This window comes from Coniophora puteana (assembly GCF_000271625.1).
Source record: "Coniophora puteana RWD-64-598 SS2 unplaced genomic scaffold CONPUscaffold_9, whole genome shotgun sequence".
Classification (NCBI taxonomy): Eukaryota; Fungi; Basidiomycota; class Agaricomycetes; order Boletales; family Coniophoraceae; genus Coniophora; species Coniophora puteana.
The window spans coordinates 1897198-1923476 of record NW_006913061.1 but is presented as its reverse complement, the minus strand read 5'-3'; the positions used below and the strand labels follow the sequence as shown (position 1 = coordinate 1923476).

The 26279-nt window shown below is 56.4% G+C and overlaps 10 protein-coding genes across 10 annotated transcripts; 6 read left to right on the top strand and 4 right to left on the bottom strand.

The window, feature by feature from the left end:
- Positions 1 to 245: 245 nt before the first annotated feature.
- CONPUDRAFT_107700 (heavy metal translocatin) lies at positions 246 to 3731 on the bottom strand. The gene is made up of 4 exons (XM_007772824.1): positions 3390 to 3731; positions 3203 to 3322; positions 943 to 3144; positions 246 to 892 (listed from the first exon to the last, which is right to left on the bottom strand). The coding sequence occupies exons 1-4, from the start codon at positions 3603 to 3605 to the stop codon at positions 371 to 373; spliced, it is 3060 nt and encodes a 1019-aa protein (XP_007771014.1). The 5' UTR covers positions 3606 to 3731; the 3' UTR covers positions 246 to 370.
- A 192-nt stretch (positions 3732 to 3923) lies between these two features.
- On the top strand, positions 3924 to 5288 carry CONPUDRAFT_167122 (ubiquinone biosynthesis O-methyltransferase; the record flags this gene model as incomplete). Its single annotated transcript, XM_007772823.1, has 3 exons — positions 3924 to 4430; positions 4479 to 4718; positions 4784 to 5288. 3 exons carry the CDS (start codon positions 3924 to 3926, stop codon positions 5168 to 5170), a joined length of 1134 nt encoding a protein of 377 aa, XP_007771013.1. The 3' UTR covers positions 5171 to 5288.
- Positions 5268 to 6854, bottom strand: CONPUDRAFT_127435 (uncharacterized protein). Its single transcript, XM_007772822.1, has 4 exons — positions 6601 to 6854; positions 6457 to 6531; positions 6225 to 6389; positions 5268 to 6005 (listed from the first exon to the last, which is right to left on the bottom strand). The coding sequence occupies exons 1-4, from the start codon at positions 6655 to 6657 to the stop codon at positions 5775 to 5777; spliced, it is 528 nt and encodes a 175-aa protein (XP_007771012.1). The 5' UTR covers positions 6658 to 6854; the 3' UTR covers positions 5268 to 5774.
- A 261-nt stretch (positions 6855 to 7115) lies between these two features.
- CONPUDRAFT_127433 (uncharacterized protein) lies at positions 7116 to 8236 on the top strand. Its single transcript, XM_007772821.1, has 2 exons — positions 7116 to 7707; positions 7789 to 8236. Exon 1 carries the CDS (start codon positions 7125 to 7127, stop codon positions 7644 to 7646), a length of 522 nt encoding a protein of 173 aa, XP_007771011.1. The 5' UTR covers positions 7116 to 7124; the 3' UTR covers positions 7647 to 7707; positions 7789 to 8236.
- A 994-nt stretch (positions 8237 to 9230) lies between these two features.
- On the top strand, positions 9231 to 10284 carry CONPUDRAFT_60237 (glycoside hydrolase family 18 protein; the record flags this gene model as incomplete). The annotated part of the gene is made up of 3 exons (XM_007772300.1): positions 9231 to 9373; positions 9436 to 9896; positions 9989 to 10284. 3 exons carry the CDS (start codon positions 9231 to 9233, stop codon positions 10282 to 10284), a joined length of 900 nt encoding a protein of 299 aa, XP_007770490.1.
- A 215-nt stretch (positions 10285 to 10499) lies between these two features.
- Positions 10500 to 12400, bottom strand: CONPUDRAFT_59891 (WD40 repeat-like protein; the record flags this gene model as incomplete). Its single annotated transcript, XM_007772286.1, has 9 exons — positions 10500 to 10759; positions 10826 to 10944; positions 11001 to 11108; positions 11170 to 11382; positions 11434 to 11711; positions 11762 to 11855; positions 11924 to 12029; positions 12058 to 12169; positions 12227 to 12400. 9 exons carry the CDS (start codon positions 12398 to 12400, stop codon positions 10500 to 10502), a joined length of 1464 nt encoding a protein of 487 aa, XP_007770476.1.
- Positions 12401 to 13081: 681 nt separating this feature from the next.
- On the top strand, positions 13082 to 17198 carry CONPUDRAFT_107682 (kinase-like protein). The gene is made up of 15 exons (XM_007772820.1): positions 13082 to 13387; positions 13447 to 13621; positions 13681 to 14006; positions 14061 to 14289; positions 14343 to 14358; positions 14412 to 14637; positions 14690 to 14917; positions 14977 to 15860; positions 15921 to 15990; positions 16049 to 16129; positions 16188 to 16383; positions 16439 to 16700; positions 16752 to 16808; positions 16865 to 16930; positions 16988 to 17198. The coding sequence occupies exons 1-8, from the start codon at positions 13131 to 13133 to the stop codon at positions 15014 to 15016; spliced, it is 1497 nt and encodes a 498-aa protein (XP_007771010.1). The 5' UTR covers positions 13082 to 13130; the 3' UTR covers positions 15017 to 15860; positions 15921 to 15990; positions 16049 to 16129; positions 16188 to 16383; positions 16439 to 16700; positions 16752 to 16808; positions 16865 to 16930; positions 16988 to 17198.
- A 159-nt stretch (positions 17199 to 17357) lies between these two features.
- On the top strand, positions 17358 to 20325 carry CONPUDRAFT_83607 (glycosyltransferase family 39 protein). The gene is made up of 10 exons (XM_007772819.1): positions 17358 to 17474; positions 17572 to 17696; positions 17755 to 18059; positions 18112 to 18220; positions 18272 to 18437; positions 18485 to 18782; positions 18832 to 19287; positions 19338 to 19658; positions 19714 to 20044; positions 20100 to 20325. Exons 1-10 carry the CDS (start codon positions 17364 to 17366, stop codon positions 20185 to 20187), a joined length of 2310 nt encoding a protein of 769 aa, XP_007771009.1. The 5' UTR covers positions 17358 to 17363; the 3' UTR covers positions 20188 to 20325.
- A 152-nt stretch (positions 20326 to 20477) lies between these two features.
- On the top strand, positions 20478 to 23530 carry CONPUDRAFT_127418 (uncharacterized protein). Its single transcript, XM_007772818.1, has 12 exons — positions 20478 to 20734; positions 20806 to 20939; positions 21001 to 21091; positions 21168 to 21556; positions 21621 to 21732; positions 21784 to 21811; positions 21870 to 21902; positions 21956 to 22126; positions 22182 to 22656; positions 22710 to 22748; positions 22809 to 23047; positions 23114 to 23530. Exons 1-12 carry the CDS (start codon positions 20527 to 20529, stop codon positions 23271 to 23273), a joined length of 2079 nt encoding a protein of 692 aa, XP_007771008.1. The 5' UTR covers positions 20478 to 20526; the 3' UTR covers positions 23274 to 23530.
- A 362-nt stretch (positions 23531 to 23892) lies between these two features.
- CONPUDRAFT_138491 (uncharacterized protein) lies at positions 23893 to 26127 on the bottom strand. Its single transcript, XM_007772817.1, has 2 exons — positions 25902 to 26127; positions 23893 to 25846 (listed from the first exon to the last, which is right to left on the bottom strand). The coding sequence occupies exon 2, from the start codon at positions 25827 to 25829 to the stop codon at positions 24015 to 24017; it is 1815 nt and encodes a 604-aa protein (XP_007771007.1). The 5' UTR covers positions 25830 to 25846; positions 25902 to 26127; the 3' UTR covers positions 23893 to 24014.
- Between the last annotated feature and the right edge of the window lie 152 nt (positions 26128 to 26279).

Sequence of the window (26279 nt, the reverse complement as noted above, 5' to 3'; positions counted from 1 at the left end):
CGGGGGGAGGGGATGATGGCGGGGTCGAAGAGAGGATGCGGTGCCGCTGGCCAAAGTCGCCCAGGAATACGCTCCCGATATGAGACATGGAAACGGATTATTAGAATAGTAGGTAATAAGTCTGGAAACGATGGCGACAAGAAATAGGTCGGTGGGATGAACCAGCTCAGATCTCCGTCGACGACAGCGCCGATATATACAAAAAGGTGCATTTGCCTCGTGTTCCAGCTGACACTCGGAATGATCAAATGGCACAGTAATATTCGGCGAGTCTAAGTAAGGTATGAATAACACAGAAAGCAGCTCTAACACAAAACCCAAGGAGACAAAACTTGAAGATTACAAGTACAATCAAGAAATAACCTGATCTCTACACGCTCGTCTCAGCAAGCTCAACAGGCAGCTGCTCATACCCCTCCCTACTCCCGCCCCGCCTTCCTCTCACAAACGCCCTAACACCCTCCCACCCGTCCCCAAACCACACCCACACCCCGTCCAACAGCCCCTCGCCCCGCCTCGCCTCCTCCCCAGGCGCAACACTCTCCCGCGGCCGCGTCCACCCCTTCAGCATCAACGAGCTCGTCACAACGCTCACGCTCGAGCACGCCATCGCCGCGCCCGCGAGCATCGGGTGCATGTATATCCCCAGCGGCAGAAACACGCCCATCGCGAGCGGAATGCCCAGCACGTTGTACACGCACGCCCACAGCAGATTCCGGCGGATCGTGCCGAAGATCGCGCGCGAGAGGTGCAGCGCCGCGACGACGTCGAGCAGGTCCCCGCGCATGAGCACGATGTCCGCTGCTTCGACGGCGACGGAGGTGCCAGAGGAGAACGCGATCCCCAGTGTCGCGGCGACGAGCGCGGGCGAGTCGTTGATCCCGTCTCCGACCTTTATCCCATTATCAACACCATATTCAACGGAGAGTGAAGAAAACGCACCATCGCAACACCCCGCCCAGCCTTCCTCCCCCTCTCCACAATCTCGCCCACAAGCTGCGCCTTCCCCTTCGGACTCACACCCGCATGCACACACCCCGCGTCGATCCCCACCTCCTTCGCGATCGCCCGCGCAGTCGCGAGCCCGTCCCCCGTCATCATCGCCACCTCGACGCCCATCGCCCGCAACGCCCTCACAGCCTGCGCGCTCGTCGCCTTTGGCGCGTCCGCGAGCGACACCGCGAGCACCGGCGCGCACCGCGCGGTGTCCACAGCATTGCCGCCGGACGAGGACAGGCGCCCGAGCGCGACGAAGATGACCGTGCGCCCCGCCGCGCTCTCCGCCTCCTCAAACGCGCCGAGCGCACCGGGCAGATCCGCGTCCCGCGTGACGAACTTGACGTTGCCCACCAGCAGCGCGTACCGCGCCTTCTCCTGGCCTTTGGCGACCGTAAGCGCAGCCTTGACACCCGCGCCCGTGACGCTCTCAAACGCATCGAGCACAACGTCCTCCGGCCTGAGCACCCCGCGCGCCCCCGCTGCGAGAATCTCCTTCCCGTGCGCAGCAAGTGCCTGCGCGAGCGGATGCTCGCTGCGCCCCTCCGTCGCACACACCATCGCGAGCACCGCACCGCGCGTCGTCTGCCCGTCCGCACACGTCCACGCCAGCGACTGCGCACCGACGTGCCCCTCTGGCCTCAGCTCCTGCTCCCCGGGCGCAGACGCCCACGCCATCCCGGCCACGCTCATCTTGCCATGCGTAATCGTCCCCGTCTTATCAAGCACCACCGTGCGCACGCTCCGCGCCGCCTCGAGCGCCCGCCCGCCCTTGATCAAGATCCCGTTCGCAGCGCCCACACCCGTGCCGACCATAATCGCCGTCGGCGTGCTCAGCCCGAGCGCGCACGGGCACGCGACGACGACGACGGATATACACATCTGCAGACACACCGCGAGCGTGCTCGCGCCCTCGCGGTGGAACATCGGCGGGAGGGCGTCCGCCCTCAGCACATGCGCGAGCACAAGCCACCCCACGAACGTCACGAGCGCAAGCCCCAGCACGGCCGGCACAAACACGCCCGCGACGCGGTCCGCGAACGCCTGCACGGGCGCCTTGCTCGTCTGCGCGTCCTCGACGAGCTTCACAATCTGCGCGAGCGCCGTATCGCGCCCGGCGCGCGTCACGCGCATGTCGAGCGCACCGAGCCCGTTCACCGTGCCCCCGATGAGCGTGTCCCCGAGCTGCTTGAGCACGGGCCGCGCCTCGCCCGTCACCGCGGACTCGTCGAGGGTCGAGGCGCCGCGCACGACGGTTCCGTCCGCGGGCACGCGCTCGCCCGGCACGAGCTTGACGGTGTCGCCGACCTGGACGAGCTCCGTCGGGATGCGCTTCTCGCCCGCGGCGGTGCACGCGGGCGCGTCGGTGTAGATCGTCGCCATCGCGGGGGCGAGCGCCATGAGGTCGGTGAGCGCGGCGGACGTGCGCCCCTTTGCGCGGTTCTCGAGGTAGCGGCCGAGCGAGACGAAGAAGATGAGCATCGTGGAGGTGTCGAAGAAGACCATCGGGCGGAAGCCCGGGGCGTTGTTGACGGAAGCGGAGAGGAGGGCGCAGACGGAGTAGATGTATGCTGCGGACGTGCCGAGCATGACGAGCACGTCCATCGTCGCGCCGCCGTGGCGCAGCGCCTTGAACGCGTTCTGGTAGAAGCGGCGGCCGACCCAGAACTGCGCAGGGGTTGTGAGCACCCACACGACGATGTCGCCGAGGTAGAGCCCGTTGCATAGGCGTAGACCCGTGACGCTCCGCACGCCCGGAATGTGCTTTGCGATCATGGAGAGGAAGAACACGGGGGCAGCAAAAGCGGCGGCCCACTTTAGGCGCCTACCCCACTCGGCGACCTCCTTTGCGCGAGTGAGCGACTCGCGCTGGGTGCTGTCCTGTGTGTCTGCGAGAAGGGCGTCGAAGCCGAGATCTTCGACACGCTCGACGATCTCGCGCGGGCCGAGCATGCCGGGGGTGAAGGTGACCTTGGCGGTTTCCGTCGCGAGGGAGACGGCGACGGAGGTGATTCCTGGGAGTTCGGAGAGGCCGGACTCGACGGCGGAGGTGCATGCGCCGCAGGTCATGCCGTAGATCTTGAGGGTGAGGGTGTCTGAGCGGGAGACGGGGACGAGGGAGGCGTCGAAGCCGATGTCTTCGATTTCCTATAGTGATGGCATGGGTAAGAGATCGAGGGTAGGGCAGAGGGTAGGAGAGACGTACGCTGACGAGCTTCTCGGGTGTCCATTTCTCGGGGTCGTATTCGACGACGCCGCGCTCTGCGAGGAGGGCGACCTTGATGGAGTGTATGCCCTCTTGATTACGGAGCATGCCTTCGATGGACTAGCGTAGATTGGATTGCATAATCGGATCGGCTGTCGCGCGGGCAGTAAGGAGGACAAGTGCTCACCTCGACACAGGCGCCGCAGGTCATGCCCTCGATCTTGAGCTCACATTTGGCTACGGCGTCTCCTTTGTCGGGATCTGAGGGCGAGGGGTCGGCACCTTGGCCGAGAGCGATGGCGGAGGGGAGGTGGTCGTGGGATGTGGATGGGAGGGAGAGCTCGCCGACACCGAGCTTTGCCTTTTCGATGACGGTTGAGAGGACAGAGGAGATGGTCGCCATGGGTGGGACGGCCCGGGAGGTGTTGATGATATGATACAAGATTGTGTGTAAGGAGTAAACGCCAGCGTTTTGAAGAAAGGAGGAGGTTATAATTATTGAAGGCGTCCGAGGTTTATGAGAACATCCAGGGCGACGAACATGACTAACAACCGTTTCCTCGGACAACCCAGCCCCGTCACAGCGTCACACCTACAATGTTCGCTACTCAAAGTGTAGTCCCCTTCATTAGCGCAGTCCCTGATTTCCCATGGGTGTGACGTATTTGGTCACATGGTCGGCCGAAACGGGGCGGTCCGTCTCTAGTAAGTTTCGACGGCCATGCTCTCCTCCTCCCGTGCATTGCGCCACACCAACTCAAGCTTACGGATATCTAACAAGCTCTGCCAGCGCACAGGGCATCTCCACTTATCCCAGTGGGCCCATTCTGCGAATCTGCGCTATGCATCTACACAGGCCTCCAACATCTCTGGCGCACTAGTCCGACATAGCCCCAGCCTAAACCCACCTCGCGCTTCATTCTCCAACAACGGCCGCCGCACCCTCCAAACCCAATCTCACTCAGCACCCTCGGTCAACCAGTCCGAGATCGACTTCTTCTCCCGCCTCTCCGCCCACTGGTGGGACGAGCACGGCGAGTTCGCCCTCCTCCACCGCATGAACCCCGCCCGCGTCCACTTTGTCCGCGACAAGATCCTCGAGACCGCGCGGGACGACGCCCGCGACGACACCGCCGACGCCGCGGTCGATGCGCGCGCGCGGAGCAGGCAGGCGCTGCGGGGGATGGACGTGCTGGATGTCGGGTGCGGCGGGGGGCTGCTGTCCGAGGTGCATTCATAATAAAAACCAAACGCGCATCGATCTGACACGGCGTAGAGCCTAGCCCGCCTCGGCGCGCGCACGCTCGGCATCGACGCGTCCGAGGCCAACGTCCGCATCGCGTCTCTCCACGCCGCCGCCGACCCCGCCCTGCGCACCTCGCTCGCGTACCGACACACCCCCGCGGAGACGCTCGCCGCCGAGGGCCGCACGTTCGACGCCGTCTGCGCGATGGAGGTCCTCGAGCACGTCGACGACCCCGCCGGGTTCCTCGCGACGTGCGCCTCGCTCGTCAAGGTGCGACTTCTCTTCTCCCTTGCGCTCTAAGGATCCACCCGCTGACACGTAGCGCACGGCATCAGCCCGGCGGCCACCTCTTCCTCTCCACCATCGCACGCACACCCCTCGCATACCTCCTCACCATCCTCGCCGCCGAACACGTCCTCCGCAAAGTCTCCGTCGGCACACACACCTACTCCAAATTCGTCAACCCGTCCGAGCTCGTCCGCTTCTTCCAGAAGCCCCTCCCCGCCCCTTCCTCCCTTCCTTCCTCTGAGCTTAACGCCAGCACACCGTGGATCTCGCAGACGCACAACAGCGGAAGCCCGACGCGCACAGAGGCCGAGGTCCGCGGGCTCGTGTACGTCCCCTGGAAGGGCGAGTGGATTCTCGCGCCGCGCACGTGGACGGACTGGGGCGCGGCGGAGTGCAACTATATCTTCTGGGTTCGTCGGCCCATGGATTCATGATCGTTGCGCTGTGGTTTGTGGTTATGTAAAAGCGTAAGGTTGCATTAATTAGAATAGTGAGTCACTCGAATAGTCGGTCTGAAGAAAGAGGTCGTAAAAAGTCGTTAATAAATTCGAGAGCAGCAGCAAGCCTATATACACAAGTATCATAATAAAAGAGTAAGTTAGAGAGGACGTGCGTTCGGAAGCCGAAATCGGTCTAGATACAGTATTTACTTAATTGCCAGACAATGAACAGGATGAAAATAATGTTACACGATGACGATGGGGGTATGGTAAGCAACGAGAGATCCGGGATGCGCGCGGCATGTATGTGCAGATATGCGGGTGGTCCATGTGTACGGAAGACCGAGGCTGGTGAGTTGAGTTGATGTGATATATGCAGATGAAGTCGGTTAACGACTGTGAAGAGGAGGGGCAAGGCCTGCGAGGAAGATACAGCAGCTGCACTAGGGTCCTTTTGCACGTTTGCTGCAACCCTGCTCCAGAACACCTCGGTGAGACAGCCCGAACGCAACCGGCGGTTAAACCTTGGGACAAACCCAGCTCCAGCTCCAGCTCCGTTCCTTAACAGACAGTCGATCCTCCTGCCAGTAACTCCAGCTCACGACATCAGCCGCTCCCCCCACACCAACCTCTGCCGATGCGCGCGGTACGCGCCCCTCAGCGCGACACACGCAACGACGCACGCAAGCACGAGCACGAGCACGAAGATGGCGCGCGACATCGCCTTCCAGCGCCACGACACGGGCGCGCGCGACGTGAACAGGATCGTGCGCCAGCGCGCGGGGAAGTCCGTGTTGAGCCACTCGAGGTCGGCGACGAGCGTTTGGGCCTGCGGATAGATGCGCGTCAGTATCCGCACGCAAGGCAAGGGCAAGGGCAGGGAGGGGCGGATGAATATCGGGGGAATGAGCCGGAGCTCGGCCCGATACCCGCTATACGATGTGCGGGGGACGACAGCGGCAGGCGCCATGTGGGCGGCCCCACACTCGGACAGCGGGGAACGTGCAAGGGAACGCGTGGGACACAGCGCGCGAAGCAATGCACACACCTTTTCACGTCCCGAGTCGTAGACATGGCGGATGTCGCCGATCTGGGTCTGCACGGTGGGCAGCGTGTGCGCGAGGCTTTGGAGAGAGCGGAGCGAGCGGTCGAGCTCTGAGCGGATGTGTGGGACGTCCACGCTGCGGGCGCGGTTAGCGCGCAGGGTTTGGCGCTGCGATACGCATGTAGTATGATCAGAACGGGAGGTGATGTTGAGGAATTGCGTGAAGGATGCACACCTGGATGCTCGTGAGCGCATCGTGCACCAGACTGTCGACGGCGCGGAGGCTGCTGAGCTGCTCCGAGAGTCGTCCCTGCAAAGCAAAGGTTATGCCAATGTCAATGTCATGAGCACATCCATCAATCAGCCGATGCAGGCTCACGCTGAGCTCCCCAATCCTGACCTCGTACTCGCTCGCGCGGGAAGAGGCACAGCGCATAAAAGCCTCGAGGTCCTCAGGTGCCCTGTGATATGTGAAGACGGACGGTGTGAGCGTGAGCAGCGGAACGGAGGATGATCTCCGTCGTGTCAGAAGGCTAATTCGCGCAGGGATGGCAAGGGTGGCGCTGGGCTGTGGCTGGCTAGCCCGTGGCAGAAGGTGCGGTAGACTTGTGGCAGGCTTATGGCATGCCGGCGACTCGGCTCGCGATGATGACGGAAAGCAGACGACTTACGGGGCGAGGGCGGTGGTGGAGAGGCGAGATGCAGAGGGCCGTCGTATTGGACCACGGGTGGGGACGTCGTTGTCCATGATGATGAGAGAGAACAAGAATTAGAGAGAGGATTGAGGACGGCGGATATAGGGCGCGTGGTTAATTGTTAGGGGCTATTATGTACTTGGTGGAGCGTCTCATGATGCAGATTCCTATCAGCTCATTCCCTTCTTTTCCCTTTCCACCACTACAAATGCCAGATCACCAAGCCCTCTACGACGCCGCAAAATCCTTCTGCGACACAGTCAAAGACCCCACACTCAAAGGCGACACAAAAACTGAAGCCCTCCTCTCCCACTTCGCCCCAGACTGCCTCGCCCTCGAGCATGGCCACACCACCCTCGCCCGCTTCCTCGGCAAAGAGTACAGGGGCCCCCAGGGCGTGAAAGCCTACTTCGACACCCTCGCAGACCTCCTCTCCTACACCGACATGCACTTCCCAGAGTACACCGTCGACGTCGACCACCGCCGCGTCTGGGTCCTCGGCAGCGCCATGTTCACCTGGAACAAGACCATCCAGCCCGTCACCCTCGGCAACGCCTGGCGCGAGACCCTCGTGTACAGGCTCGAGTTCGACGACCAGTGCAAGATCAAGCGCTACGAGGTCTGGGCAGACACCGGCGCAGCACACCTCGCCAGCAGGGGCCAGCTCCCGCCCGAGAACCTCTCTAGCAGTAGTAGCAATGGGGCGAAGAAGACGCCGCCTTCCTCATGATCGTGTTTAAATGACCCCGGCCTGTGGTTGTTGGTGGGTGTACATAAAAATAACATGGCAGGTAAGTCTTTCTCTTGAGACCCCCTCATTCGTCAGGTTCCTCTCAAGAATTAAACGCCCCCTTGCCTTGTGTCTGATCAAGGTTCAAGCCCCGGCTCATGGACACGGACTCATCCGATTGTACGTCACAGCATATGTTTGTACGCTAAAAATGAGTGATTGGACCTTGGACCTCGCATGCGCAATTGGATCGGGAGTACTTTCGATCATGATATCGTAGTTTGGCTTGGCACAGACCGCTTCCCGTTTCTTTCGGTAGAAAACAAACAAAACATTCCTTACTCCTCCTTTATCTCTCTTTCGTTTTATCTCTTTTTCTCTACTCTACAAACGTGTAATACTAGCGACTAGATAACGACATACGTGCATTGACGATACATATACACACTGGAATCTGCATTCTGTGCTCATGAACCACATTCGGCAGTTGCCGAAGGGCTTGTGGCACTTGTCTTGGAAAAACTCGACCACTGTGGCCAACACTCGTTCAATTGCTTGCTTACAGTACTTCGTGTCCTCACCTACATCTCTGGTCAACATTCCTCATCCTTACAGAATACACTGTTAATCCTTGAGCGTCTCACTCGGCTAGCAACATCTCCTGCGGGTAGCATGCGGACCACCAGGCACTTCTTCAGCTTCTACGTGGCACTTCAGGCGCTGAAAGCTTCTCGAGTTTCATGCTGTTTCAAGTCGCACATCTCCCCGAGCGCTCCGAGTTCATGCTCTGATGCGTCTGCCAACTGTTAACCTCGCTGCCGCCGGCAATATGTCGGTCTTGAAGCTTGTCTCTGGGCTGTTGAGCGATTCATACGCTGGTCTTTTTGGCTCGCTGGCTGCTTGTTCCTGATCATGAAGCTCTCTCCTGCTTGACGTTTCGGTTCATACAGAAATGTTTGGGAGAAGGTCGAGTGCGAACCCACGATACGTTGTGCCCTTGGATAGTTCCGCCCGTCTGAAGAGCACCCGACACACACTTGCACCTCATGCGACATTACCATGGCTATACCGCTCTACGCTCTTGGCTTTCTTAATTCAGGGCAACGGTGACGATGCACTGGACAGCAACAGTGATTCGTTTGCGGCAGAGGTTTCGTGTTCCTGGCTGGTCCCCTCGTGCGAGCCCACCTCTCCATCAACACTTTATGTACCCTTGTGGTATGGGAACACAGCTCGCGCTGCGAGATTGTTCGACTGAAGTCTCCTGTTCGTCTCCATGCTCGTGCGTGCGCGCAACAGTGTCACATGTGCATCAATGCGACGTGTAACGGGCGCGCGCCCCCGGCGAGCTCGGTCCTCCCAGCGAAGCTTCACTTTTGTGCAGTTGTATAAAGGGAGGGTCTGGAGGGTCGATGGAGGCCATCACCCCGAGCTAGCTAGCCTTTCGTCGACGCCTCCCACAGTTCTTTTCTGTCCCTCTTTTTCTTCAAACAATCATTCGAAAGATAGCCCACGATGGTCTACCTCTCCACCTCCTTCGCCGCTCTTTTCACCGCCGTCCTCTCGGCGACCGCTGCCATGGCCATGCCGGTCGACAGCTTTGACACCACCGAGCTCGCGAAGCGTGCAGCGCCCGCTGCTCCACACTGGGTTATATACTCTGACAAGTGGGTATCCGGCGAGAACGGGCCCCCGGCCGTCGCCGACGTCAAGGGCTACAACACCTTGTGCGTCCCTTCTTTCCCTCAACTCTAAAACGAAGTACCTATCTAACACTACACACCCACAGCGCGCTCTCCTTCTGGCTCACCTCGGGCGCCGCAGACCAGGCGACAGAGTGGGCGTCGCTCGACGCCGCGACGCGCAGCTCGATCAAGGCCAAGTACCACGCGGCGGGCATCAAGCTCGTCGTGTCCGCCTTCGGATCGACGGACACGCCGACGAGCGCGGGCGCGGACGCGACCGCGACCGCGAACAAGCTTGCGGCGTGGGTGAAGCAGTACGGGCTCGACGGCGTCGACGTCGACTACGAGGACTTTGCGGCGATCAATAAGCAGGACGGGAAGGCGGAGCAGTGGCTGTCGACGTTCACGAGTGCGCTGCGCGCGCAGCTGCCGCAGGGGGATTATATTCTGACGCATGCGCCGGTGGCGCCGTGGTTCTCGAGCAAGTACACGAGCGGCGCGTATCGCAAGGTGCATGAGAATGTGGGGAGCAAGATTGACTGGTACAATGTCCAGTTCTACAACCGTGCGTTTGCCCCTTCTCCTCCCCTTCCTTCCTTCCTTCCTTCCTTCCTTCCCTCCTAGCTGGCTAACATTGCATCGCATCGCATCGCACAGAGGGCACCTCAGAATACACCACCTGCGACGGCCTGCTCGAGACCTCCTCGAGCACATTCCCCAACTCCGCCCTTTTCCAGATCAACAAGGCCGGCGTCCCGCTCGACAAGATCGTGATCGGCAAGCCCGCTACGGCCGGCGACGCGAGCACCGGCTACATGCCCGCCGCGACGCTCGCGACGTGCCTCCAGCAGGCCAAGGCCAAGAGCTGGAACGGCGGCGTGATGGTGTGGGAGTACCCCGATGCCGCGGCTGCCTGGATCAAGACGGTGCGCGCGAAGGCGTTCCCTGAGTAGATGCGCTTGGGGGAGGCGCTGTGCACTCGTTGATGTTATATTTATTTCGACTCAAGGGATGTGGGGACTCGGGTTTTTGGGTTAAACTTATTGAATATATATTGGAACCAATGCATATGCTAGTTGGCTTGCAAACACTACGAATCAAGTGAGCTTTGGAGGTAGCCGCAGGTGGTAGGTTGGAAACAACACGCTTGAGCATATCCTCAAAAATACTATATCGGCAGATCCTCCGGGGCGAAAAGCTGGAAGTTCCTGTTATACGTCCCAGAAGCCAACAGCTGCGCGTCGCTCGTCAGGTCCACCGACATCACCTTGCCCGCATCTGTCGCCAGCGTGCGCAGCAGCTGCCAGTCGTCCGCGCTCCACAGCTTCACGAGCCCGTCGTAGCCCGCGCTTGCAAAGTACAGGCCCGAGCGGAAGCGCCACTCGTCCTCGGTGTAGAACTCGGACGTGTCCGTGCTCTTGTCCGCGTCTCCGCCCTCGTCCCCGTTCATGGTCGCGTCGGGCTTGGCGCGCACGGCGGGGAGGCCGTCGCTACGGAAGAAGCGGACGTCGGAGACGTTGGACAGGTGCGCGGGGATGGTGTAGAGGGCTTTGAGGGAGCGCATGTCCCAGATGCGGATGGTGTCGTCGCCGGCGCCGGTGGCTATTTGGTAGCTGTACGGAAGCAAGATGAGTCTAAGGTGTTTGAGTGGGGGGTGGGGAGGACTGACCCGTTGGGCGAGAAGCTGATGGAGAATATGGACTCGACGTGGCCGTCGAGGACCATGGCTGTTCGGCCTGTTCGGATGTCCCACACGCGACCGATTGCGTCGAGTCCTCTGAAAGCACCAAAAGTTAGGGTTCTGACGGTTAGGGAACAACGCGATGCGTTCTACTCACCCTGAAGCGGCCAAGGCACCGTCGTCTTGGAACTCGATAGCGTAGACTTCTTTTGAATGTCCTTCCTGGAGGAGCAGCTCCTTGGTGGTTGCCACATCCCATAACCGCCATGTGGTATCGAAACTGGCCGAGCCGACATAATTTCCAGACGGATGGAAAGCGACTTTGCAAACACGGTCTTGATGACCTTTTAGAACGGACAAGGGTGCATCGCTTTCGTCTAGTCAGTGACTAGCACAAGGCCGCGGGTCAATATCTCCTTACCTGTTCAGTGACCAGAAATTGACGCAATTGTCCGATGCTCCCGAAACGAGGTTGACGCCATCTGCACTTTGAGACAGGGTAGCTTGCGGATGCCACGCAACACCTCCAACGCGGTCGCCGTGACCTCGAAGGGTTTGTATTGGTGTGCAAGCCGGCACATTCCATAGCTTGACACAGCCTGACCAGCTTCCAGTAGCAAGCATCTTATTGTCTGGCGAAAACCGAACTTGCGAAATTGGCCGTTCGTCACCAATTTGCGAGCCCAGGTTTCCGTAGCGCTAACGCGCAGTTCTTGTCAGCCGCCTACGCGTCATTGATGGATGCGTACCTTGACTTCAGCAAAGACCTTCTTCCTGATGTCGATGATCTTCCCCAGGTTCATCTTGGCGTCTATCCGCTGTTGTGCTACGCGGTTTTGAGCTCTGCCAGGGCACGGATGAAGGGGACATGTAAGCACCTTACTAGCTCACGTTGTTACTTGAAATCCCACCTGGGGAGCGAGTACTCTGCGAGGCGCCTGCGCGCCTCCAGGAGCTCGAGCGAGCCGAGGGAGTAGAACTCTTCTTGCTGTGCGATGGACGAGGGTTGAGCGGGGGCTGCATGAATAGTAAATAGGCAGAGCACATACCTCATCTTCACTTTCTGAAGAGGAATCCTCATCCATGGCAGCATCTTCCCCTCTTGCCGCGTTTATTTGGGAGAGAACATAAATGAGACGGTCTCTTCGGTCTGCGGCCTGGACATTGGAACGCTCTCAACGCACGAACTCCTTGCACGCAATGAATGGACTTACACGTTCACCAAATAGCGTGATTGGTTCTCCTATCTCCCTCAGGCGTGCTTTAACGCGATTGTCATCCGTGGGCACGGCCATGTTGCGCGCCTTCTTCTTGCGCTCGAGCTCATCCAAGATGACCTGGTTCTCGATTCTGGCGCGCTCCGAGCCCAGGAAGTTGCCATCGTCCATCAGCGTGTCGAGCGTTAGTTCCGCCATTTTGAAGATATGCGCTCGGAAATCGAACGAAGGAGGATGCGGTGAAAGGGGTTGTCTCGGTCCTCTCACGAAGCTTGAGGAGCAACGAGGCGAGGTGTAAGTGTCCGAATCGGGAGGTTGTTGTTTGGCAAGAGCTTTAGAAACAAACAAGAGCGAAAACGCGCCGCCAGAGGATGGTGGGAGAAAAACCTTTTTCCCGTCAGGTGATTAGCCTTGAGCTTGAGGCCTGAGGGCCGCGTGGCCGCAGCATGTTGCGAATGGCTTGCGATATTACGCACCTTTGGCTTCTTTATCTGCTGGCACACGATGAGAAACTATCCAAGGTGTTGGGTTGTAGTAGAGTTGTCTGTGTCTTCTTCCTCTTAGTGCCACGACGTAACGTCCATAGGGATGAAATCGGTTTGATACAACTTCACGCGTTTTGCGTTACAAAGTTCGGGTCCTAAGTAGCACGGATCGGCAGCCCGAAATGATACAGATGTTCCGATCTTGTGAGTTGACAGGTGTTTCCCTCACAACGCGCGTGTCTTACAGACTCTCCACAGCCGAGCCGTGTTGCCTTTCCCGCTGATCAGCTAATAGTAACGACCCCCGCAAGACTCACGACCACCACATTTTTTCTCCTTTCATTTTCCTCCCTTTTTCTTCTTCTTTAACCACGATATCCACCTCTGCACGCCAAGTTTAGCACGAACTCTACAGTATGGAACGCTCCTCGCTTGAGGCACGACAAGCAAACAACGCCTCACCGTTGCCAAGTCCGCCCACGGTACAGGCCCCGCCCTCCCCGCGTCCCCCATCCGAGACCAGCAGCAGGCAGAGAGGCGAGGACTACGTCTACTTTGAACGCTCTACCGAAGGCTTCTCCTCCGATGCCGTGGCACGCGCGACTGCCACCAAGCTCAAGATGGAGTCCTTCTACAAGGTCTCCGTCGATGCTGCCATCGAGCGCAATAAGAGGTACAAACTCAGTGCGCTCGCGGTGGTAGAATGCAAGAGAGCCTGACGATTCGCTGCAGACGCACCGAGCTCGAGCAAAAGCTGAACGCGGCGCCGATGCCCAACGAGGCCAAGGAGCGCGAAATCCGCAAGTACCGCAAGCTGGAGTCGCAGCACCTGCGTCTGCGGAGAACCAAGATTTCACTGAACGACTTCCGCACCATCAAGGTCATCGGCAAGGGCGCTTTTGGTGAAGTAAGTTCTACTCAAGAAAATTCACAAAAAAAACTCGTGTTAACCACGCGACTGTCCAGGTGAGATTGGTTCAGAAGACGGACACGGCCAAGGTGTACGCCATGAAGACCCTTCAGAAGGCGGAGATGTTGAAGCGTGATCAGCTGGCGCATATCCGAGCTGAGCGTGACCTCCTCGCCGAGTCCACATCGCCCTGGGTCGTGCAGCTCTTCTACTCTTTCCAGGATCCCCTCTATCTCTACCTCATCATGGAGTTTCTTCCCGGTGGTGACCTCATGACCATGTTGATGAAGTACGATGTGTTCTCAGAAGATGTCACTCGCTTCTACATGGCCGAGTGCATTCTTGCCATCGAGGCCGTCCATGACCTGGGCTACATCCATCGGTGAGTATCTATAGGCCGCTTCCCCAGGACAACTGATGCTGATGGCATCAACAGAGATATTAAGCCTGACAACATCCTAATCGATAAGAATGGGCACTTGAAGCTGTCAGACTTTGGTCTCTCGACTGGATTGCACAAGACTTCGGATGGGGACTTCTACAAGCGACTGCTCGATCAGGAGAAGCAGCGAGACCCCGCACGGAACAGTGTGCAAGTAAACCCCATTAACCTGACAATGAGCCGCGAGCAGATCGCCACCTGGAAAGCCAACCGCCGGAAGCTGGTAAGTACTGCATTGTGATCGTTGTAGCAACAAACACTCATTTTCATGCAAAGGCATACTCTACAGTCGGTATGTCGAATACAGCGGGAGCTAGATCTTTTCCATGTCTAAACCAATTTCAGGAACACCGGACTACATCGCGCCAGAAGTATTCATGCTCAAGGGATACGGGAAGGAGTGTGACTGGTGGTCACTCGGCGCCATCATGTTCGAATGCTTGGTGGGATACGCGCCGTTCTGCTCGGAGAACCCAAGCGACACGTACAAGAAGATCATCGAGTGGCCTCACTACTTGTACTTCCCTGAAGAGGTTCACATCAGCCAAGAAGCTGAGCACCTCATTCGAAGGTATGTGCTGAAGAAGATGTCTTACTGCCTGTTCTCATCTACTCCTCTGTAGCATGATGACTTGGGCAAAGGACCGGATGGGCGCGGCACAGGTCAAGAACCACCCCTTCTTCTTCGGCGCGGACTGGAACGGCCTCCGATACATCTCGCCACCATTCGTGCCTGCGCTATCATCGATCACTGATACATCATACTTTCCGACCGACGAGCTGGGAAACGTTCCGGATCAACTGGACGGCGTGGAGAAGGTCGGCTCCGACAAGGATTTGGCGTTCTTGGGGTGCGTTACCGTTTGGAGTCTACGCATATGATACTCGGATCTGACTTGCATTTCCACAGCTTTACATTCAAGCGCTTCACTGGGTCGGGACAAGGCTAGAGTGCTCATCCCTGTGTGCCGGATCTGGACGTCGACGTATGCTGTCGTGAATACCCTGTCGTGAATTTGGTATCATAGAAATTTCACGGTTTAATTTTTGGAGTTCGTTTTTGAAGGACATCTGTATATTAGTCACTGAAACGAGGCTCGTCCTATGCTTTAGTTCTTCCAGCCCCGCATGATGTTCTCGACCTTTGGGCCTGCTGAGGTCGGAACGGACCTATCATGGCTACTCCCTACTGCCGAGGTTCAAACGTTTTATCGAACATTTATCCTCGTCGCTCCGGACCGCTTGGCGCGCGGGCCCCACACGTGAGACGCGCTATCAATCGATCACGGATCCCAGCGTGACTGAGGTCGAGTGAACTCTCATAAGCCCCTGAAATGCGCATGAGTATATCTTCTCCCCGCCTCGCTCATCCTCCCTAGCTTCCCCTTCTTTCCTCCAAACCCATCTCTTTTCTTCCAGATCGCACAAGCAGCATGCCAGACGGTGGATTCGCCGAAGTTTACAGCCCGCTCAAGGTGCTCCAGGACCCGTCCTTCCGCGTCCTTGCGGAGGGCGAGACGCCCAAGGCGGACGCGAACATCGCGGCGTTCTATAACCCGGCACATGAGATCCATCTTGTCGAGAAGCCTCGCCCGAAGCCGGGCCCTGGACAGGTGCTGTTGCATGTCCGTGCGACTGGTATTTGCGGGTGTGTTCTTTTATCATTTGAGGCATATGTGCGGGGAGAGTGCATATATCGGCCGGGGAAGCTGATAGGCTGTTTGACTTTGTAGGAGTGATGTGCATTTCTGGAAGCATGGGCGCATCGGGGACTCGATGATCGTGACAGACGAGGTTCGTCGAGTTGTATCATGATAATCCCGGATATTTGGATCTAAGAGTTGGTCAACTTAGTGTGGCTCTGGACACGAGTCTGCGGGTGAGGTCGTCGAGGTGGGCGAGGGAGTGACGCAGTGGAAAGTCGGTGCGTGCTCGCGATCTTGCTCACTTGATTACATCTTGCTCAGAGAATGAATGTATAGGTGACCGTGTTGCCATCGAGGCTGGTGTCCCGTGCTCGAAGCCATCCTGCGAGTATTGCCGCACGGGGCGGTACAATGCCTGTGTGTACCATACTCATATGCGCATAACGAACCATCGTTTGACTTCTTCATGCTGCAGGCCCTGATGTTGTTTTCTTCTCAACCCCTCCTTTCCACGGAACCCTGACCCGCTGGCACCTGCACCCCGCTGAATGGCTCCATGCACTCCCCGAATCTGTCTCGTTCGAGGAAGGATCCCTGTGTGAGCCTCTGTCGGTCGCACTCGCAGGTTTGGAGCGTTCGGGTCTGCGTCTAGGCGACCCCACTCTTATCTGGTAAGCCATCCTTCCCTCCCACTCTCATGTTCGACTCTGAAGAATAACTTCACAGTGGTGCCGGCCCCATCGGCCTCGTCTCCCTTCTCTCAGCCCGTGCGGCCGGCGCTGAGCCCATCGTCATCACCGATCTCTTCCAGAGCCGGCTCGAGTTTGCGAAGAAGCTCGTCCCGGGCGTGCGCACGGTGTTGATTGACAGAAACGACACTGCTCAGCAGGCTGCGAAGAAGATCAAGGAGACGGCCGGGACGCCGCTCGGTGTCAAAGTTGTATTGGAGTGCACTGGGTTTGAGAGCAGCATTCATTCTGCGATATATGTGCGTTTTTATATTTATTGAATGATGGTGTGGTTGATTGACTATTATTAGTCCACGGCGTTTGGAGGCAAGGTGTTCATCATTGGTGTCGGCAAGAACGAACAGAATGTGTGTATTGACGTTATTGAGGATCCTGCTCTGGCTGATTTAACTATTTTTTGTAGTTCCCTTTCATGCACCTTTCTGCAAACGAAATTGATGTGCAGTTCCAGTACCGATATGCTCACCAGGTTTGTTCCAGCAATCAGTCGTAAACTTGGATTTGTCGGTACTGATTGGTTTCTCAGTACCCCAAGGCTATTCGTCTTGTTAGTGCAGGGTTGATCAACTTGAAACCGCTCGTCACCCACCGCTTCAAGCTGGAGGACGCTGTCAAGGCTTTCCACGTCGCGGCAGACCCTACGCAGGGAGCCATCAAGGTCCAGATTCAGGATTAAAAGCAACTTTAGAGTGTTCAATGTATTGCAATTGTCTTGTATACCATGTAGTACTACTGGGTGAAATAAATGTCGTGTTACGGAATGACGTCTTGCATGGAGGTGTCATGAGGACGAGGACCCCGAAGGCAGGTTGACACGATGGCCTGGATTTAGGAACGCGTCTGGTTGAACAAGCGTTGCATCCGCACTTTGAGTGCACCCTCCCTCCCCTCCCCTCCTCGCCATGTCGAGCGACTCAACTATACGCCAACGCAGGGTCCCAGGTGGCTCTGGTCAAGCAGGTGCCTATGACCAGGACGGAGAGGACCACGTCAACACTGTCTACCAGAACCCGGTGCGTGCTTGCGCGCAGGGCGCTTATGTTTGGTTGCGCATGGAGGCTGACCTCGCTTTTGTTTTTGCGTTGAATTTGCTATGATTTTTACTTGCAGAGGGCGCGCAGTCAATGGGAGCAGCTCCTTGACACGCCGCGCGCCAGCATGGCCGTGGTCGGCGTGCTCACCACCCTCGCGTTCGCGCTCCGCTTCTACAAAATCAACCACCCAGACCAAGTAGTGTGCGCACCGACTCCTCCCCATCCCTCGTTCCTTGCGTGCTCAAGGTCTATAATACAGGTTCGACGAAGTGCACTTTGGCAAATTCGCGGCCTATTACATCCTGCGCGAATACTACTTTGACGTCCACCCACCGCTCACCAAGCTTCTCTTCGGCCTTGCCGGCTGGTTCGTTGGCTTCGATGGCAACTTCACGTTCGACAACATCGGCGACAGCTACACGGAGAACCATGTCCCATACGTCGGCATGCGCGCCATGCCAGCCATCTTTGGTAGCTTGACGGTCCCGGCTGTGTACGCTATCATGAAGGAGAGCGGCTACTCGACCATTGTCGCTGCTTTCTCCGCTTCCATTATTCTTTTTGGTGAGTCAACAATTGAGGATTTGAGCTGAAACTTGCTAAGCAGCGGCTGCAGACAACGCACACATCGCCCAGTCTCGTCTGATGTTGCTCGATGCTCCTTTCATTTTCTTCATGTCGATGACCATTTACTCTTACATCCGCTGGCGCAAGCTGCGTTACCAGTAAGCTTTGCCTCTCGCTGGGATAGTGCTGTGTATGCTTACGTGTTGTAGCGAGTTCTCAGTCGAATGGTGGAGCTGGCTCTTCGGGACTGGTTTCTGGATGGCTTGTACCTGGGGTTCCAAGGTGAACGGTGTCCTGACGGTTGTGACGATCGGCATTGCCGTTCTCATTGACCTCTGGGACATGTTGGACTGGAAGAAGAATGGTTATACCATGGTGAGCAACTCTCTTGACGTGTTGTGAATGTTGCTCATAGCTTGTAGGAACACTTCTGGAAACATTTCGGTGCTCGCGCCGCTGGTCTTATAGCCTGGCCTGTTGTCCTCTACCTGATATTCTTCTGGTTCCACTTTACGGTCCTCATCTACTCTGGCGCTGGCGATTCCTTCATGAGCCCGGCGTTCCAGGAGACGTTGATCGGTAACGAACTTCTCATGAACAGTCAAGACCTCCATTATTACGACATTATCACCATCAAACACAAGGATACTAAGGTTTTCCTCCATTCACACCCCGAGACTTACCCTTTGAGGTATGACGATGGTCGCATTAGTAGCCAGGGTATGTCAAATTTGCCTTAGACATCGACTTGGCATTGACGTTTTCGCAGGACAGCAGGTTACTGGCTACGCTCATGACGACACCAACAACCACTGGCAAATTATCCCCACCAAATCTCTCCCCGACTGGCACCAGGCTCGCATCGTCCGCCACGAGGATGTCATTCAGCTGCTGCACGTCAACACTCAGACTCTCCTCATGACACACGACGTCGCCTCGTCACTGATGGCCACCAACCAGGAGTTCACGACGTGGCCCAGGGAAGATCAGACCCGCTACAACGACACTTTGTTCCACCTGGAGGTCGTCGACGGTGTCATTGCCGAGGCGTGGAAGAGCAAGTCGAGTCACTTCCGCCTTGTTCACGTCCCAACGCGCGTGAGCATGTGGACGTATAGCAGCCAGCTGCCCGAATGGGCGTTCAAGCAGCAGGAGGTCAACGGGAACAAGAACCCGACGGATAAGTCAGCTGCTTGGGTTGTCAGCGATATTCTTGAGACGGACGGTGCGTTGATATATTTTGTTTCTCGTTCAATGTGGCTTACGCTTGTGCAGCACCTGTCGATCTTGAGAACCAGCAGCCCAAGGAGCCCAAGAAGCTGGGTTTCTTTAGGAAGTTTGCTGAGCTCCAGGTGCTGATGCTCCAGCACAACGCTGGCCTGACGGCCTCGCACCCTTACGCATCTGGCCCGATCAACTGGCCGTTCCTCATCAGTGGCATCAGCTTCTGGACAGAGAATGACTCCCAGAAGCAGATTTATCTCATTGGTAACCTTATTGGCTGGTGGGCCTCTGTTGTCGCGCTGTCGATCTACTTCGGTATTGTCGGCGCTGACCTGTTGGCTCGTCGCCGTGATGTCTACCCTGTCCCCGATGGTAAGTGTTGAATTGAATGCCTGCGGTCAGCGATGTTAATGCCCTTGTCAAACAGAGGTCCGCAACCGCCTGTGGAACTCGGCCGGCTTCTTCGTCCTCGTATGGGCCGTGCACTATCTCCCCTTCTTCCTGATGGGCCGCCAGCTGTTCATTCACCACTACCTGCCATCACACCTCGCGTCCGCGATGGTAGCAGGGGCCGTGCTGAACTTTGTAATCTCCGAAACGATCAACTTCCCTGTATCTATCGCTGGTCGCTCGACCAAGATGCGCCCGTCGCAGTATGCGGATCTGGGCATCCGGGGTCCTGTTATCACTGGTCTCTTTATTTTTGCTCTGTTCTTGATGTTTATGTTCCTTGCGCCGTTGACTTACGGTACTCCTGGGTACGTCCTCTCGAATGAATTTGCTCAGACGACTCTTGCTGACATGTTATTACAGATTGGACGGCGACACTGTCAATGCGAAGCGGCTGCTGTCAAGCTGGACGCTCCACTTTGCGGCCAAGGTTACCGATGGTCAATCTTGATTTTGGATGTTGCTTTTTGGATGGAACGGGGTCGCAGAGTATAGACGCTCGAGTGGTTGCGAGAGATGTTGGAGATATATGAATATGCGATACCGGCCTGCTAACTGTTTCCATATAATGAATGCAATCATACCTTGCTACTCTCTTTGCTTTCTCATTGTTTGCTTGTGTGAGATGGGAGCGGTGATATGATGATGGTAACGTCGCTTGTTATGTTCCTGTTTGAGACGGTGTGTGACGCAGGCGCCTGTTCGGCCGGCAAGCTTCTGGCAGTGGACCGTGGTCTGTCCCGAACAACACCACAAGTCTCCCTTGCGCGTACGGCTATCACGACCGCCCATGTTCAACGCACCCCGCGCCGCACAGCGCTACAGCACCGCGGGCACCAACGCCAACGGCTTCGGCGGAAGCTTCGTCGACGAAATCAACAACCCGCTCGCTGCCTCCGTCTACGATCAGGATGGACTCGATCCGTGGAGTGCCGCTCCGACACCCTCCCCGCCTCCCATGCCCATTTCTACTGCTGGCGGATTCAGCTCTGTGATAGGTACTGTGTTATAATCTCTACTCCAGGAAGTGGGAGAAGGGACGCTGAAACGACGTGACTCGGACCCATAGCTGATGCGACGGTGCCGCCGATATACAACAAGGCGTTCACGGCGGTGGATAGTGCCGGTCTGGGCGAAGTGTCGGTCAACTCGCTCTCTAGGGTGCTGGCGACGTCGTCGTTGCCGGCTGCGACGGTCGACCGGGTGCGTCGTGGTCATAAGCAACCGAGCTCTCAAAGCCGTGCCTAACGGGATATATGCGCAGATCGTGAACCTGGTGAGCTCGCGGCCGCGCGTTTCGAAGCTCGAGTTCTTCGTCGCCCTGGCCCTCGTCGCACTCGCACAGTCCGGCAGCGGTACGTTCCTCTCTTTTGGCACTGTTGGGTATAGCTTTGGTCGGCCCGAGCTGACATCTGATGGCTTCCCATCCAGATATCAGTGTCGAACAGGTCGCCGCCCTCGCCTCGGAGAACAACCTCCCCGAGCCGAGCCTCAACCTCGACACCATCCAGCCCAGCGCATCCAACTTCGCCGTCCCCTACTCCAACTACCGCCAGAACTCGGGCCCCGTGCGCGCCCCGACCGTGAGCTACCCGGACGACCCGTGGAGCGCGCCGCGCTTCCCGGCAGGGCAGTCCGATTTCAGCGGCGGAGGTGCTGCTACCGCGCCGCGGAATGCCACGGCGAACGGCACGTCGAGCGTCGCGGGTAGCGGTTTGCCGCACGACTGGTGGAGGAAGCAGGAGTCGGTACACGTGTCGATACAGGGGCAGCAGGGGTTCTTGCTGAACAAGTACACCGTGTACGAGGTCACGACGGATGTGCGTTGTTCTGGTTATTTGTTGAAAGAATGTTCGTGGGCTGATGCGACGCGTCGTCTTTCAGAAGGGCACTCCTGTGCACAGGCGGTATTCTGAGTTTGTGTTTTTGTGGGATTGCTTAGTGAGAAGATACCCCTTTCGACTCTTGCCAGCTCTACCTCCAAAGCGCGTCCAACGTAAGCCCTTTCCTTCACTGGATCTACGCGTGCTCAAGAAACTACCTTCAGCCGATGCGTCATTTACTGAGCAGCGGAGGTATGTATATTCTCATAGGTATATAGATCCATTGGATTTTGCTCACTTCAATGTGAAGGAAGGGTCTTATGCGGTTCCTGAACTTTGTCGTGTACGTCATTAACTTGCGACGGCCACGAGCGCCTACTTATTTACCTCGTCCAGTAACCACCCTGCTATTAAAGAAGACGGCCTATTGGCGGTCTTCCTTACCGAACCCGCCCTGGAAGCGTGGCGAAAGCACAATTCTGTCTCGCTCGAAGAGGAATCCGCGAGCAAACGGGTGGACAGGATCGAAGAGATGACTATCCCAAGTGACCTCGAAGATAAGCTTGCGTAAGTCAGATCCCTAGCAATTACCATGGCACTACATAATTGTTGCTCTCTTCAGGATCGTCAAGGGAAAGATCATCCCCTTGATCGAGCAGTGGCAGAAGATATGCGTCCTCGCGGAGCGTATCATTAGGCGGCGGGAGGCAGCAGCGGTACGGGTCCCTTCGAACCTCCGGCGTTCCTTCTTGCCTTCTCACTTCGCGTTCCATCTCTTCGCGCCCGCTCCCGCCTCCCGCATCGCTGCTCGGGACCCTGCCTCCTTGCGGCCTTCTCCTACTACCGACGATCATATGGCTTCGTCAACGGCCTCGATTATGACCGGCTCTACACTCTTTGCTGATGGGAATGCGGACCATGCTGTTTCGGACGATCAGGCGGATCTGGCACGGCTCACGAATGTGTTCCGCGTGGTTGCGGAGGTGAACGAGCGGTGTTGGAGAGGGGATTCGTGTGAGCTGTGCGAAGGGGTGCGGCAGGGCATTGAGCACATTGCGACGCATACGGGAAGGCAGTCGGACCTGGTGGAACAGCGGGTAAGCAATGCGTATCAAGGAATTTCCGAATTCTGAGCTGATGAGGGATCTAGACGAATGCGCTGCTATATTCCACCTTGGAGTCTCTGAAGGTGGGCGTGCTATCGTTGATACTGATACCACCGTTCACTCACTAATACAACATTCTCCAGAGTCAACGAGACTTGTACATAGCCACGCGTGATCTGTTCATCCGGCACGACCGTCTATCCGGCGATAGTGTCGAGAAGCTCAAGAAGCGTGTGGACACCAACTCGATGAAGATGGAAGGGGTCAAGGCAGCGCAGAAAGACAGATGGCAGGAAGAAGCGGACCGCATTGCTGCACTCATCGGGAAGGACCAGGCCACGATCCAGAGCTTGCTCGCGCGACGCGTATTCATCCGAGCCTGGTGCGTGTCTTTGTTATCCTTTTCTCTTCCTGCGAGCTTTTTACTCATCATGATCGTCGTATGTAGCATGTGGCACGAGCTCCGCGTTGTGCTGCACAACCGCGAGAATGCGTTGCTTTCGCAGGCGGCCCAGCAGTTTGCGCGAGACGAGCAGAGCTTTGTTGAGAATGTGCTCTCGAATTGGACTTCGCTGCAGGATGCGGTTGAGAACATGCCGTACGAGTGATCAGTGGCAACTCCAACTCGACTCCACCTCATCATCACCACCATGTCATGACCTTGATTTTTCTATGTTCCGTTTTTACTTACTTCCATACTACTGCATTGGTACGACCTCTTGACGATTTATCTGAAACACTAGGTTAGGGTAGTCTAGTCTTCTTCTATGTTGCGTAATTCGGAACCGAGTGTTTTGACGGCGAAGCTGCCAGTATACCACATGACGTTCTGGCAATGTCTGCTTGGTTGCCGCTTCAAGCAAACACACATTGCTTAAACCGAGTGAAACCTCCCAAACTTCATGGCTCGCCCTTGCGTTGAGCTTGTTTGAGGGTCAAAATCTGCGTCGTTTTCTTGTATTCTTTTTGGCCGATTGAGTTCATATGGGTCCACTGGCGTTGCTGACCCTCGCTCATCAAGTGGTGGTGGGCTGTACTGGTGCGAGGGGGAAACCAAGACGTTCAGCTACCTTTTCTATCCCGTCCCAATCTCCTCAAATACTTCGGGGCCTCAAGGTTTCAAGTACTTACTGATGTTCGAGAATGCTCCCAAATGCTGCCAATAACTCAGCATGGGGTTTGATAATGGTTGGATAATAACTTTGACTGTGTAAAAATGCAAGGGAAAGTGATAATATTATCAATAAAACGGTGATAAAGTACGAGGAACATCAACAAGAACAAAACCTTGGATATGCTAGACTTAAAGACAAGCAGTAAATCATGCTGAAAGTTAAGACAGCCTTGGTTTAATCATCGTCGAATATGTCCATGCCCATTGGCATACCGAAATAATCGCTGAAGAAAGGATGAACGTTGAAATCGTAGCCATCGTCGTAATAATCGTCCTCGTCCTCATTTTCATCTGCAATCTCAGTATTTGTATCCCTCTCTATCCAGTCCCAGTCGACATACGGCACAACCTCTTCAAGATAGGACTGATGCTCATCGTTGAAGTTGAAACACTCCCGGAGGACCAGCTTGCCTAGTCCCGCATTGGAGTTGACACGCGCGACAAGGAACTCGTGGAAATCTTCAAGCTCAACCGAAGGATACATGAAGGAAGGTTCTTGTTCTTCATCCTCGAATTCGACGTTCCTCAGCACGAGCTCTTCAAGACCAGGAAGCATGACATTCTTAAACGCGGGTTCTGGCGTATCTCGGGTATCCAGCACGGAGACCAAGTCGCTTACCGCTAATACATCGACGCAGGCAACGTCCAAGGTTTTGGTGCTTGGTGCACTGGTGAGCAAGGCACGCCACATTTCCTCCGAGACTCCCGAGAATTCCCTGACCTGGATAGTACGGACATTGTTGAGGGTGGCCTGGGCAAAGATGTCTCGGAGGATAGTAGCATGCGTCGCCTCCGAGTTATGGGATCGTCTGAGCTCGATAAAAACGCGGCAGCCCTCGAACAAAAATGGGTCGTAATCCAGACTGGAGTCGAGGGAACAAAGCCTAATCTGCAAATCGATGTAGGGTCTGCTGAATCCCGATATATGAAGTGTCTCTTGGGGCTCCTCCACATTGACTTGAGCAAAGCATTTTTGCGTCAAGAAAGGAACGATTGGTGCAAAACTGTCATTGCCTGCGTTGCAATAGAGCTTGATTTCGGTTGTCTGTGGAAATTCAAGGTGGGATAAAAATTGGGAGCATTCAGAGGGTGGACCCGACACGCGAAGCTGCTGAAGACCCGAGAGGTGTACAATTTCTTCGCCTGGGACACTCGCAGACGTCGGCAAGGCATCTGCGAGAGCGAGCCTCCGTAGTGCCGGCATGTTCCGAAGGACGTTCAAGATTTGACGATTAGTAGGCCGTGCACCAGGGGAGACGTGCTCAATATCGAGTTCCGTCAGATCCTTGAGAATGGGAAGGTCCCAAGGAAGATCGCAGTGACGAAGCCTCAGCTTGCGCAATGAAGGTGTGCTCTCACCCAGAAAGTTGTTGGGTACAAGGGTGCGCGGTTCGTTTGGGGCTAGGCCGTAAGGTAGGGTGGTGTTGGAGATAATAAGAGACCTTAGCAAGGGCGCAGGATGGGAAAGCTTCCCAAAGACACGATTGGTGGTGTGCATCGAGAGGCTAATGTCAAGCTCACGTATGCGCGAGACCTCGTCAAGAGCCCGTTCGTGTGCTGCGGTAGCCGTTGACTGATAGATGAGGTTTGCAAACACGTATAACGGAGCGCGCTTGGATCTCTTTATCATCTCCTCTGTGAAGGGGAGCGACCGGGTGGTAAGCTTGGTCCAAAGACCAGGGCATGAGAGGGACACATCACGCCAGTGCCGGCAAACGTGGCTGAAATTGAGCCAATTGGTGGTGTGGCAGCAGCCGCATAAAGTGTTCCCAGTGGGGTCATTCACTATGTGAAGGAAGATAAAGGATAGGATCTCTGGAGGGAGTGAACATATTCTTGAGAGGGAATTTCGACAACTCAGGATTTCACGCTCTGCGCGACGAAGGATAGCCAACTTCTCATCAAGGTCACTGCGAGCCTTCTCCACGGTTGATGTTGAGCTCCACGCGCTCACAGTATTGAAGTTTGTCAAGTTCAAGAGACCCGCCATGATATGTGGAGAATGTCCTACACATCTATCTTGTAAGGGCTTCGAAGATTGATAAGAGATGGGGACACATACCTCGGAGTCCCGACAACAGTTCCGCGGTTGTCCTGTTGCGGAATGTACTTTAGCGACGCTGCAGCACGGAGATGCAAAAGAAAAGCACTGAGGTGCTGGACGAAAGCCTCAGTGAGTATGATGAGGACAGCGGGAGAGAGTAAAGGAGGGGATATCTCGAAGAGGGGAAGGTTACTGTTTCACAAGTTCACAGTGACTGCTGCCCTTGATGTTCGTGAGAACCAACAAAAGAGCCGGTGCGCGACGCGACGCGGTAGACAATAGTCAACGTTTTAATTTTGTACCCTTACTGCTAATAGCTATACCTATCCGACGACTTGTTTTAGCTTAGCGCAATAACGCTTGGGTGTAGAAAACAAATCATGTTACTCATCACCA